The sequence below is a fragment of the Carassius gibelio genome, chromosome A21 (genome assembly GCF_023724105.1).
Source record: "Carassius gibelio isolate Cgi1373 ecotype wild population from Czech Republic chromosome A21, carGib1.2-hapl.c, whole genome shotgun sequence".
Classification (NCBI taxonomy): domain Eukaryota; kingdom Metazoa; phylum Chordata; class Actinopteri; order Cypriniformes; family Cyprinidae; genus Carassius; species Carassius gibelio.
The window spans coordinates 501,595-515,743 of NC_068391.1; the positions used below are offsets into that span (position 1 = coordinate 501,595).

Sequence of the window (14,149 nt, forward strand, 5' to 3'; positions counted from 1 at the left end):
GTGTCTTATAATCCTTAAGAAACCATAATATGCTGATTTATTAGTATAATTATCAATGTTGGCAACAGTTGTGCTGCCAAATATTTTTTTGGAAACTGAAATACTTTTTTTCAGGATTCTTTGATGAACAGAAAAGTTAAAAAGAACAGCATTTATTCAAAATATAATTTTTTTCTAACAATATAAATCAATATAAAGATTTCTATTTTAAATAAATGCTCTTCTTTTTAACTTTTTATTCATCAAAGAATCCTGAACAAAAGATCACAGGTTCTGAAAAAAATATATTAAGCAGCATATTAATAAGCACTGATAATAAATCAGCATATTAAAAAGATTTCTGAAGGATCATGTGATACTAAAGACTTGGAGTAATGATGCTGAAAATTCACAGGAATAAATTAGATATATTAAAATAGAAAAACGTTATTACATCGTAATAATATTTCACAATATTAAATTTTTTCCTCTATTTATGATCAAATAAATGCTCCTTGAGGAGCATAAGAAACTCCTTTAAAAAACATGAAAAATAGTTCTGATCCCAAACTTTTCAACGGGTGTGTGTGTGTGTGTGTGTGTGTGTGTGTGTCTAAGGAAATGGTAGAATGGTGACATTGTCTTGTCAGGCTTTCTGACAATACAGAAATTACCTTTTACCATCGCCAAGATAAGCCTTTGTCAAAATGTAATTTTCTGCTGTTATTTTCTTGTTGAATACAATGTCTTTGAGAACAGCTTTCACGCGTAGGATCTGAGAGGAGAAAAATTAAAATGGATTATATAATATATTGAGAGACATTAAGAAATATATGATCTCACCTCCTGGGACTGCAGGCTGTTAGCGTTGTATAGCTGGCGTATGATGACTTCACATTCCTGTAGGGAGGGAGGTCGAGGAACCTGAGAGGGGCTACACTGGATCATTAGAGGCTGTAGAGAAGTGATGAACCCTGCTTTAGCTTCTGGAGGACCTTCCGTTCTGTTGGCTGTGAAGGAATTGGATCTGGTTTCTCTACTTTGTAAATGACTGCTGTCGGAGAAGAATGTTACTAATCTATGTATCCCCTTTCTTCTATCTATATAAAATAATTAAAAGTTAAAATAATATTAGATAAAATAATATTAATTAATAATAATATCTTATATGCAGTTTTGTAAGCACCTAATCTCTCTGGCTTGTTGTGAGCAGGTTTCCTCCAAAGTCTGTTCCAAATAGTTCCTTCTGTCTCTCTGGAACTTGTTGCTCTCTGTATGGTGCTTACAGATTCTACGGCTGGATCCTGTCATGGAAAGGTGCTGCAAGTTAAACATGTCCCAATAAATCTTGCCAGTGGTTTTGTTTGAGAAGATGTTAGAGATCAGAAGTGTCACTCAACCTTTACTACTCGACTTTGGAAGGTCCATTATCAGCTTATACTGCAACTCTGTAACCACATAATTACATAACAAATACATAATGGAGAATGAGGTTTAATTAATGATATATCATATAATGTATGTATGTGTCACATTAGAAGACCAGGACTAGACATCATATTTTTTTATTTTTCATGAATATTTCTCTCAATCTCAGAAATCGAAATTACTATTTCAGCTTACACACAGGACACGGTCACTTTTTGTGACAATGTGCCCCATTATATGGGGTAAGTTTGTTACAATGGGAAAACGTTAAAAAATGCTGATTTGATTTATGTTTCAAAATTAACGCTAGTTTCAAAAGCATATCAATATATATAAAAATACTTCATGGCATATTTAATGGTTTTTCATGAACATTTCAACAGTAAAACAATTTTATATACACACACACACACACAATATATATATATATATATATATATATATATATATATATATATATATATATATATATATATATCATGAAATGTAAAATGTTTTTGTCCAACAGAAAACAGTATATGAACGGTAAAATATCGCAAATGATTAAACATTGACAGAAACAAAAGACCAAAAACGTTTGTGAGTGTAATCTGATACTATGCCACCCACAAAGGTTTCAAACGCCATTCTTTCATGTTCCTCATTCTGCAACTCGACGTCACCAGGCAACCTGCACTACAGTATCCGCTCTGATACACCCGACCTCAATAAACCTGAAAATACACGTTCTGTCATCATTTACTCACCCTCGTGTTGTTGACTTCCTTTCGCAGAAAAAGAAAAGAGATAATTACAGCCTCAGTCTCATAGCAACTTCCCTTACAGTGAAAGTCATTCCGCTAACAGGTTTTAACAACATGACTTGAGTAAATGATAACTGAATGGGCTGAACTATTTCCCTAACTTCCAGCAAAACGGGAAGTGTTATTAATCTTAACACATTTTCAATAAAATGCAAAAAGAATGAAAAGTTTGTTGTAAGTGCATGGACAAATACTATCTATAAAATACAATAAAATATATAATAGTTGCACACTCGTCTATATATAATAGAAGCAGACTAATGATCCCATTTGTGTCGTTCATTAAAAGGCACAAACATTATTTCTGTAACATGTAGAAAGAAATGTAACGTTACATAAATGTACCTTTATTTTCCCGTTTTAAACGATCTATTTGCCCGTGTAATTTCTCCAGAGTTTCTCTATGCTGCTTTTGTAAGAAGTCAATATTCCCCTGCAGTGAAGCGACGCGCGCACCCATTTCTCTTCCCTCGTTTCCCACACTGATGACGTCACATGCTTGTACTCGCGCGGATGATGTATCACTACCACGCTCAAAACTTGCAACCTTGTCACGCGTATTTATTAATGGAGAGAGCGGATTTGTTTACAATGTTGTCCGCTCCTCTTCTCCCACCGGAACTTTTAATATTGTAGTGGCTGCTATGGTAACAGCACTACTACCTCGAATACTGCTGGGATATAACAGATTTAACTCAATTCAACAATTCAGTGTAAAATTACCTGCAGATCTGATACACATCAGTGTTTCTATAACTAAACTAAATCCAGTACACATATTAGACATGATGTCCTTTTAATGAGTTAAGTACAGACATTGTACTGTTCGGAGTGTTACATTGGCAAAAAAAATATACCATTATAAATGAATTTAATGTCTGAAAAGCTGGATTAAGCACCACTCATAGATTAAAAAAACACTGTACATTAGACATGACATTCCCTGTTCAATGTGTCATTAAATGTACCAATACACTTGCAGTGCAAATACTGTTTATAAAAAAACCTTCATGCATTCACCTTTGAGAACAGGTTGCTAGAAGTTTAGTATTAACATAAAAAAAATTATATATATATAAATTAAAATGGCATCATGAATTTTAATTTATGGCATCTTTAGTTTTTCATGAAGAAAGTTCAACAGGAGCTCATATAGAAAGCTGACAACGAGAATGAGTCCAGTGCTGGAGAGAACACCGAATGAGAGTAGTGCTAACAGCATGTAGAGCAGGAGGAGGATGAGGAGGGTGCGATAGCTGGCCAACACCCTCAGGCTGAGACGGGCTCGCTGAGGACGTTCCCTCATCTGCCGTGTCACTGGACTCTTCCGCCATTGCTCTGCTACTTTTGAGCATCTGCTCAGGTAGTGTCGTCCTATTCTGCCCAGGAGGTCCTGTCGAGAACACAGCGTCTCCATGTGTTCTCCAAACTATAGGACACAGCCAATACGGTCACATTAAAGTGAAACGCATGTGCATCATTGCTGCATCAACACATACATTAATAACCATAATAAAGTTTCACTTTGGATGAAACTCTAGGATAAGCAATATTCTTACTCTCGCATTAATAAAGGATGAGATCTGGAACATCAGTCGAACCAAAAAAGCATTTTCATAGCTCCTGATAGGCTGAAGCTCTGGATCTCCTTGATATTCGATTTCAAATCTGCGAAGACCATTGATGATCTGTAAAATATGAAATTAAATTTGTAGTAAAATTGCTATGAATGTCAAAATGAATGTTGAAGAAGATGGCCAAACTAAAACTCACCTGCAACCTGCCCAGGTCTGTTAATAAAAGCCCATTTTCACTCGGGATGCAGTCTGGCAGTTGTTTGGATGCCCCTTCATCGTCTACAGATGCCACATTGACCATCATCTGAGACAGCTGCCCTGCATTCAACTATACAACATATGAAACTAAATTAAAGTTAAAGGAGTGAACTATGTATATAAATACACACATTACCAAGCTGGGGACAAATTCATAGCTCATTGCTAAAGCCATTAGCAACTCTTTATAAAAAAAAACTTTGTGCTTGCTTATCTATGCTTATTTTAATTATGTGCCACTTTGCTTGCATGTCTAACTCCTTGTCTAGCTATGCTGTAAATATGAATATAATTGTAATATATTTACTTGCTGTGTGCCTATTAACAACTACAGCTGGAAATTAGCCTTTGAGGCTAAAGCTGCTCTTTTTATGAAAGGAGACTGTCCACATTATTATAAACTAATAAACTAAACTAAACCATTCAAATACTGAGATCTGAAAGAAAACATAATAGGAATTACATTTTAAAATATATTAAAATACAGAATTATTTATATATATTTATATTTTTATTGTATTACTTTCTGTTTTGTATTTTTGATCAAATAATTGCAGCTTTCAAAAACATTTTCAAAAATTTTAACCTGACCCCAAACTTGAACGGTAGCTTATGACACACATCTTAAATAAAAGCCGTTATAGACTGACCCGGAATATCTGACAGAGGTAGTCCAGTGCTTTGTCCAAGAACTCATGAGTTTTCTTCACACCCTCTCCCATATCATCCATCTCTCCTCCGTTAAAGGTGTTGTTCTGATCCGAGGAGCCAACGCTAAACCATGAGAGAAAAGAGTTGTTTGCAGCCATTTCCGTGGAATGATCTGATATCCGTTTAGCCGTCTGTCGGGCTTGGGCGATAATCTGGATGAGCTTTAGCACCTGGAATTGACAGAATCATGGTCTATAATATCCTTATCTGTGTTACGACCATTCATGATCACATGACTGCTCATCACATGCATCCAACATTGATTTTAGCATTAAATGTCAGCTTACATTCTTCCGCAGATCAGGACCAAACATCAGGTTGTACTGGCAGTCCTGCCCTTCTAGGCTGTAAACATGACTTTTGACTTTGAAGACGCTGTCTGTCCCCATTGGCTGGCGGGAAGAAAGGAAGCTGCCACCATGTGAAGGTGTCAGGAAGACACGGTTCTGTCGCTGCAGGATGGCATGCTCTGGCTCCAAGAACAACTGCTCAGCTGGAGGTACAAATTCTCAATGATTTGCTCATAGTAAAGCAATATCTCATATCATAGTAAAATCTCTCTCACATACCCTTCTGGATCATCTCTGACAGGTTTGGTTGAACAAAGACTTTGGCGACCCTAAAGACCATCAGGGCATTTTTGGCATTGACCAAGTCTGTGCGCATGGCTCGATTCAAGAAGCCCTGGAAAAGCTTTGTGTACATAAGCAGATTCTCCTGCACAAATGAAGCCCTGTAAATAACAGAGACCCAGCTTTTAAGTAATGATCTGAATGTTACAAACTGCCAGAGCCGTTCAGTGCACTCTCTGAAACAACATTTGATGTACACTATCCATTCAAATGTATGAAAAAAGGTTTTATTTTTATGTTAACCAAGGCTGAATTTATTTGATCAATACAGCACAGTAAACACTTTTGATCAATTTAATGCATCCTTGATGAATAGAAGTATTAATTTCGATATATATTTAACCAAACCCAAACTTTTGAACAGCAGTGTATGTAATCTTTTAATAAGCACCCAATGTATAAACTACCATTTATCGGGAACACTTCTATTCTGTCCATCTGCTTGGGTATTGTTTTTTTCTCCAGTGTATCTCCAGGGCTGGATGTAACTAAGCCACGTCTCTAATACCTAAACAACAAAACATGCACATTATTTAAATACATCCACTTAGCATCATAGCTCTCACTATGTTTTAAACATCACATAATGTTTAATGAAAATGTATAAAAGTAGGCTCCAAACATGATTGTGCACATTTACCGCTCTGAATGAGGCGTCCAAAGGCCAGTGACCAAAGCAGTGTTGTAGGAAGACATATAGCTTTTGCTGAACAAACCTCTGTACCACCACACTAAGGAAGACAGAGAGTGGAGGTTTATTGACAGAGCAGTAAAACAGAAGACAGCTCAATCAAGTCCCTGCCGCATGATAGGGCGAATAGCTCCTCTTTATGACGGGCCAGCTTAGATTTACAGATGTTTTAGTTCTATAGCCTGATTATTTGGATGAGTTGACAGAGGCTTGCAGGCTGTAAAAACCCACCGCTTGAGCTCTTCCAGAGGACTGCTGTGGGAGTGGGCAGAGGTTGAGGAGAAGATTGACTCCTGCTTCAGGCTGCAGGAAAAGGCGTGCAGATGCTTGACCAGGAGACGCACAACAAGGACGTGCTCCTCCGAAGGCATGAAGGGCTCCTAAGACATCATCCAAACACAAGTCAGATTTTTACCACCGGAGACTCCATTTCTACTTGTTATTAACCTGTTTGTCTGACATTAACAAACAGAGAGGTTCATTTAAGGAGCTTGATTAAATCCATTGATTTCTATAGAGTAATGCTGGTAATTCTCAATGTCCTTAAACTTCATAAACAACAAATATCACAAAAGAAAAACAGAAGTGGCCACGCTAAATTACATGGCATCCACAGTGTAATACATTATCAAAACCATCTTACATGGGGTTTCATTTATATAGTTGAAACAAGGTACAGTTTTGTTCAAAATAATAGCAGTACAATGTGACTAACCAGCATAATCAAGGTTTTTAGTATATTTTTTATTGCTACGTGGCAAACAAGTTACCAGTAGGTTCAGTAGATTGTCAGAAAACAAACAAGACCCAGCATTCATGATATGCACACTCTTAAGGCTGTGCAATTGGGCAATTAGTTGAAAGGGGTGTGTTCAAAAAAATAGCAGTGTCTACCTTTGACTGTACAAACTCAAAACTATTTTGTACAAACATTTTTTTTTCTGGGATTTAGCAATCCTGTGAATCACTAAACTAATATTTAGTTGTACGACCACAGTTTTTTAAAACTGCTTGACATCTGTGTGGCATGGAGTCAACCAACTTGTAGCACCTCTCAGCTGTTATTCCACTCCATGATTCTTTAACAACATTCCACAATTCATTCACATTTCTTGGTTTTGCTTCAGAAACAGCATTTTTGATATCACCCCACAAGTTCTCAATTGGATTAAGGTCTGGAGATTGGGCTGGCCACTCCATAACATTAATTTTGTTGGTTTGGAACCAAGACTTTGCCCGTTTACTAGTGTGTTTTGGGTCATTGTCTTGTTGAAACAACCATTTCAAGGGCATGTCCTCTTCAGCATAGGGCAACATGACCTCTTCAAGTATTTTAACATATGCAAACTGATCCATGATCCCTGGTATGCAATAAATAGGCCCAACACCATAGTAGGAGAAACATGCCCATATCATGATGCTTGCACCTCCATGCTTCACTGTCTTCACTGTGTACTGTGGCTTGAATTCAGAGTTTGGGGGTCGTCTCACAAACTGCCTGTGGCCCTTGGACCCAAAAAGAACAATTTTACTCTCATCAGTCCACAAAATGTTCCTCCATTTCTCTTTAGGCCAGTTGATGTGTTCTTTGGCAAATTGTAACCTCTTCTGCACATGCCTTTTTTTTAACAGAGGGACTTTGCTGAACAGCCTATCATTTTTTGCACCTCTTTATAGGTTTTCCCCTCTCTAATCAACTTTTTAATCAAAGTACGCTGTTCTTCTGAACAATGTCTTGAACGACCCATTTTCCTCAGCTTTCAAATGCATGTTCAACAAGTGTTGGCTTCATCCTTAAATAGGGGCCACCTGATTCACACCTGTTTCTTCACAAAATTGATGACCTCAGTGATTGAATGCCACACTGCTATTTTTTTGAACACACCCCTTTCAACTAATTCAACTACCGGTAATTGCCCAATTGCACAGCCTTAAGAGCGTGCATATCATGAATGCTGGGTCTCATTTGTTTTCTGACAATCTACTGAACCTACTGGTAACTTGTTTGCCACGTAACAATAAAAAAATATACGAAAAACCTTGATTATTCTGGTTAGTCACATTGTACTGCTATTATTTTGAACAATACTGTATTTTTTGAAACAATAAAACCAAAGATGTCTGAGCAATTTGGTCTGGATATTCTGTGTAGTGTAGTAGTGTTTGCACAAGAACAAACAACCCAAAAAGATAAAGATGGATACATAAAAAGACATGCATAAAAATAAAAAAACATTTCTCACAAGCTCTCAACACCACAATATATTCTAATAATTTAGTAAATCACAAAACTTATTAGTTAGATTAATTCAATCACACATTACAATCAGACCAAATCTCCCAACTTAAGACTGGCCTAAACCATTCATGTTAAAATCAACCCCTAGTCTAACTCCTATCTAGTCTTAGGTTACCTCCAGGAAGCCCGTGGAACTGAATGAAAAGGTAAAAGTACTTGGTATGTGTGGAGGGTCCCAGAGCCTGGTGGGGCGGGGGGTTGGCACAGCATGCTGGACATACTGAGGCGGTACTGCAACAACGCCAGCTGAAGGACCCATCACAAACGGGTGGAGGGGAGGGGTGGGGAGAGGGAATAGAGGAACACAGTGGGGGAAGGAAAGGAAGAGAAGGGGAGAGGAGCAGGCCAGTGAACATGAGAATAGAAAGGAAAAAAGGACAGAGTGCAATCCAAGAAAAGTAGTTGGACATCAGGACAGAAATGGGGGTGTACAAAATCAAAGAAAGAGACAAATCGATATTGACCACAAAAGAGGAATGCAATGAACATGAAGATGATGCAGTTGTCCTTTTCGCAACAATTGCTAAATGATGTGATTTGATTTTTTTAACTGAAATATCACCAAAGGAAATATTCTTAAAAATTACAGATAAAATGGTGTCTACTTGCTTTTCTGTTACTGACATTTTCTAGAGCAAAACAAATTCGCTAAATAGAGTATAAACTACAGATAACTGTAGAATTGATTGCCTCAGGAAGCCTGGTAAATGTAGTCAAGGCAAACAAGGAACGTAATTTGTATTCTGGCTCTTGACTCTCAAGTCTGTTTGATAAACGATATTACCTTCGGCTTTGCAATTTCATCTAATCTCTATGATTTCAAATAAAACCAAATGGAGCTTATGAAAGCAGAAAAGGAGAGACTGCATCTTTAAAGTTTTCATCATGAAACACACTGATACTAGTCACCAATTTACTCTTCAGACAAATAATAGATTTTTGATTAATAATTTTAATCCATGCAAATGTTTTTTTTTTCATCCCTAGAATTTAACAGTTCACCCACCAAAAATGATCTACTGTGCGTGTGTGTGTGAAAATTAAAAAGTAAAACGTTTTTTTCTTTTGGTGTTGAAGTAAAATAACAGCATAAAGCTTTGGAATAACTTTAGAGGGTGATTGAATAATGATTGAATTTTTATTTCCTGGGTGAACCATTTCTATAATTCTCAGTAAACTGGTGACTTCCAGTTCATAATCTCCACCACACAGATGTTAAATAAATGATGCCAGACTTAATATGCTCTGGGCTGACTGGAGGGAGACTTGCACTGATATACTGACTGTAAATAACACACGGACAGGGAAACAGAAGTGGAAGCCAGACACACCAAAACCTTACATACACCCCACAGCCAAGGAACAAAGACAGAAGACATATCGAGGAGCCAGTGGGCTGCGTCATGCAGACTCAAAGATTAAGCAATAACTCATCCACTTCAATCACATGCCCAGTGTGTACTATGCTTATTCCTCCCAAATCATCAAACAACAGAGAACAAAGCAAATATGAATCTAAAAGCTGTGTTCAGCAATCAAATGACATTGGGTTGATTTTAACTGAGTCCTTGAGCACAGAGGAAATTAAATTTCTGGGGAAATTCATGTTCTACACAAACAGTTATCAACTGCAGAGGTCTGAAACCACTAGGGGGCCTCAGTAAACTTCGAGATGACTAAAATCACATGAAATACACCAGCAATATGGTTCAAATGCATTAGTGCTGGATTGAGAGGATGATGAAGTACCCACAACCAGCTACAGAAGACATTAACGTTCAATCACTCTTAAAATCAAGAGCTTGCACAATCTGAAATAAAGCTGATAACTGGATTAGTTAGAAAACTACCAAAATTATATTCATAATAAGGTAATATATATATTAAAAAAAAATAAATACGTAAAACCTTGATTTTTCAGGTATTTCCTTAAGAAGGGAAGCAGAAGTGTATATATTGCATTATAAACTTTAACCAATCTGTTCATAGTATATATATATATGATGACGTATATATTTTATATATTGCACAAGAAAATTAAGTTTGCTTGTAAATTTTGCAACTAATAAATTTGTCAAAGAATGAAATAAGCTGGGACAACTGCAATGACTGACTTTATTTTATATACATATATTTTATATGAACAATAATTTTAAGATGACTAAAATAGTTACGTTATTTAGTTCACGTTGATTTAAACAATAATAGCTTAAAATGTGATGATAAAAAAAATTATATTAATTTTAAGTCAAATACTGAACATTAGCAGTGTAACAGCACTAGCAGTAACACATTTATGGAAATGTGGAGGACTAGTTCAGATTCAGTCCCAGCTTTAAAGTGCAAAACTTTCTGGTTTTTAGACTGTATCTGTTAGCCATGCATTGAGGCCAGCTATATTAGCATAATCCAAAAATGTAATTCGAATATTTTCAATTCCCATCATTAAAAAAGCTTAACACAAAAATGCTAATATTGACACTCTAGATATGAATGACGAAGGGTATATTTGTTAAAGCATGTGTGTGTTTCATTCACAGAGCGAGAGGAAGTGCATAAGTCAGGGTGGGTGTCGTGCAGCAGTCCCTATGCAGTGCAGGGGTGAAGGGTTGGAGCCAGCCAGCCAGCCGTGCACAGAGGAGGAAGGGAGTGTGTAGGTCTGAAGGCCCGTATCACATTCTTACCTTCACCTGAGGAGACTGCAGCTTCTGGTACATCTCCAGAGAATAGTGATGGAGCCACATCTCCACAAACACCTTTAGAAACACACACAACCATGAAGTTCATGCCCAAACATGAAGTAAACATCAGAAATGACAATGAAGAATAATTAACATCTGTTCCTACCTGCAGAAGCGTCTCTGACCTCCAGATCTCTTGTGCGGCAGGGTCAGCGTTAACTGAGGGCTGATGTGTAATATGACGCTTCAACAAACTGGTGCTGTGCCCACTATATCCAACATAAGGCACACTGGGAGACCTGGAACAGGGAGAATATAAAAGCATATAAAACTGGAGCTTACTTGCTGAGAAAAGGCTCTTTTAAATGACACCATGATACCTTGGAGCAGGAGAAGCCACGGTTCCCCTGGGGTCTGAGAAGGGTGATGGAGGCACATTGCCCTCTGTAGGGAGAAAGTACTTGAGATAGGTGTTGACAAGCACAAAGTATGCGCTATCTGAGCAACTCCCATGCTGCCCTGGAGGGTAGTTCTGAAAAGGTTATTAAACAACATTTAAATGAACTTATAATGAGCCAAAAAAAAATCCTAGGATCCTGTTAAATAACCATCAGGGTGTGAAAATCAAGTCATAATCAAATCAAGCAAAATGACAGCAGAAGCGCTTTACCTTTGGTGCAATGAGACTGTAGGCAAAGCTGAACATATAATATTCAAAAGGATCTGCGAAGGATTAAAAACATATCTATGTGAGAGAAAGAACGTGATGAAACAGCCTTGTAACAGCTATGATAAGCTATATAATACAATTTATAGAATTAACATAAAAGTTGGTGTGAAAAAGAGCCAAGACGTACTGAGTAATAGAAGGCCTGACATGGGGAACTGGATTTTATTGTGAAACAGAGGGCAGTCTGGCAGAACCCCAGCCTGAATGGATGACTTTACAGGACCCTGTGCATACGAAATACAAATTAATGTAGACACGGTTAATAATGCCGTTTCCACTTTGAAATTCATCGGGGATGATGCACCAAAAACCTAAATGAATACACTTACTGGAAGATAACTGACTGGAAACTCATACTTGTATTCCTCAGCTTGTAGTTTGTACACCAATTTCATCATAGGACCACTGTTGAATAAATATTTACAATTTGATTACAACAGAGCAATGTCTACACACCACCATTCAAAAGTTTGGGTCAGGAAGATTGTGAAATATCACTACAATTTAAATATCTCGATCATGATATAATTTGGATTTTAAATGTAATTTATTCCTGTGATTGCAAAGCTGAATTTTCAGCAGCCGTTACAGTATTTTCCGCACTATAAGGCGCACCAGATTATAAGCCGTACCTTCAATGAATGGTCTATTTTTGAACTGTTTTCATATATAGGGCGCCATGATTATAAGTTTAGTATCTAGGCTGGATAGCCTATATAACATCAGAGTGAAAAGAGAAGAACGTGGAACTTGATGGATACGTTTGTTTCCCACAGCGGCGTGATCACTGTTTTAGCTCTGTGAAGAGCTTGATTCTGACATATCAGAATTCTACTCTGACCTGTACTCTGAAAAACAGCAGTAACACTAGTCACACATACAAATACAAGAATACCGAATAACACAAATAAAAAGAACCTTGGGTCCAGGAAGTCCATGGCGATGTTGTACTCTGTCATGCGAGCCTGCAGATAGCGCAGGTTCCAGCCAATAAGAATTCCATCCAGGCTCCCGAACACACTCTCCACCAACCAGGGAAAGATTGCATGCATTTCCTAATATCATATAAACACAAACCAGATTTTTCAAAGATTAGGGGCACATGCATGCCATTCTCTAAGCAATCCAAGTAAACATAGGCCTCATAAGTGGCTTAGCCAACAAATGAAGCAAGAGAGAACAGGCATTTGGCGCCTGCACAAACGCTCAAATGAATCTTCAGCACTAAATAAACATCATTCATTTAGACAGCAGAGTTGAGTCAGGGTGAAGGGAAAGTGGCGCCAGCAGGACATCAGCTGTCTACATGAATGAGGTTTAGAAATCCGTTGAGGCAACTGCGACATTGCACATGTTTTTAGAGATTAAAGGCATTGTCATCTGCTAGGCACAATCTCTAAAAACATGTGCAACGTCTCAGTTGCCTCAACAGATTTCTCAGATGAATCTAATAAAAAGCAGCCTGTGTTGTGTGCAAAAATAAGTATGTTATAAAACCTTAATGGATCCTCCACAATAGACTGTAAAGTCATTCACAGCACTGTAAATAATAACATTAATCATAGATGTACTAATAAAGTATTTCAATTTTCTTGCATGTATTAAATCAGAGAACCGTACCTTTGCAGGGTAATCCTCTATAATTTTGCTCAACTCGTGACATCTTTGATGAAGAGGTTTAATGGTCCAGTCTGCCTTTAAATTGGCCTGCAGGCATAAAGACACAACGGTTAGAAAGAGAAATGAACTCAAGTAGCTAAACCTAATATATGAACAGCTGAATCTAGAACTAACCAGAAGATAACTGGGCTGTTGCAGGGCAGGTGCAGCCATGAAAACTTGATAAACGACCACAAGTCAACGCCAAACCTGTAATTAAAGACATTAATAATCCACTCACATTTCAAACCATTCAGCATCACTAACTTAGAGAGGTAACGTTACTTCTAGCATTCCAGTGCCAGTCAACGTTACCAATGAAAACTAGCGTATTTCAGGCTTGCTTAACTAATCACTATCAGTCTACCTTAAACATAACATTTTAGTTTGCCTAAATATACATTTTCTGCAATATTACCGCTTATAGGTTAGCCAGCTAGCTCCACTATCAGCTAACTGTGTAGCCTGTACATATTTTTTTGCTCTGTAAGAGAACTAACGCTTAGTCGGTTTCATGTTCACTTGAAAATATATTAAACACGCCAGATTAGTTTTGGGGTATATTACCTAACCTGCAAGAAAAACAATATTTCTAATAAAATCCAATAGACCGCGCTTAGATCCAAGAAAAGTCAAATGCGTTGGTTATGATGTCATGTCCGCCTAGTACTGTACAACAACGCCGTCTATAGGTCACGAAC

At 37.4% G+C, this 14,149-nt stretch overlaps 3 protein-coding genes across 6 annotated transcripts in view; all 3 read right to left on the bottom strand.

Annotated features, from left to right (window-relative positions):
- LOC127941903 (coiled-coil domain-containing protein 74B-like) overlaps positions 1-2,562 on the bottom strand; it is a 267,944-nt gene extending 265,382 nt beyond the window's left edge. The window contains exon 1 of the mRNA XM_052537356.1: positions 2,270-2,562. The gene's annotated coding sequence lies outside the window, so the exon portion shown is untranslated. The remainder of the gene's footprint in view (positions 1-2,269) is intronic.
- Positions 577-2,674, bottom strand: LOC127941906 (uncharacterized). 2 transcript variants are annotated; one of them, XM_052537358.1, is made up of 6 exons: positions 2,556-2,670; positions 2,154-2,171; positions 1,380-1,427; positions 1,166-1,283; positions 823-1,033; positions 577-754 (listed from the first exon to the last, which is right to left on the bottom strand). In XM_052537358.1, the coding sequence occupies exons 1-6, from the start codon at positions 2,668-2,670 to the stop codon at positions 650-652; spliced, it is 615 nt and encodes a 204-aa protein (XP_052393318.1). In that variant the 3' UTR covers positions 577-649. The 2 variants fall into 2 exon arrangements, with proteins under 2 accessions (XP_052393318.1, XP_052393319.1); XM_052537359.1 differs by lacking the exon at positions 2,154-2,171 and having other exon boundaries at positions 2,556-2,674.
- Positions 2,675-2,989: 315 nt separating this feature from the next.
- Positions 2,990-14,149, bottom strand: LOC127941896 (sphingomyelin phosphodiesterase 4). Of its 3 annotated transcripts, none has more exons than XM_052537347.1 (20): positions 14,021-14,149; positions 13,584-13,658; positions 13,410-13,496; positions 12,708-12,844; positions 12,119-12,194; positions 11,917-12,013; positions 11,730-11,782; positions 11,440-11,591; positions 11,226-11,358; positions 11,063-11,134; positions 8,535-8,624; positions 6,311-6,459; positions 6,029-6,119; positions 5,796-5,896; positions 5,326-5,489; positions 5,044-5,249; positions 4,696-4,926; positions 3,984-4,115; positions 3,770-3,898; positions 2,990-3,639 (listed from the first exon to the last, which is right to left on the bottom strand). In XM_052537347.1, the coding sequence occupies exons 2-20, from the start codon at positions 13,620-13,622 to the stop codon at positions 3,316-3,318; spliced, it is 2,463 nt and encodes an 820-aa protein (XP_052393307.1). In that variant the 5' UTR covers positions 13,623-13,658; positions 14,021-14,149; the 3' UTR covers positions 2,990-3,315. The 3 variants fall into 3 exon arrangements, with proteins under 3 accessions (XP_052393307.1, XP_052393308.1, XP_052393309.1); XM_052537348.1 differs by having other exon boundaries at positions 14,016-14,103; XM_052537349.1 differs by lacking the exon at positions 8,535-8,624.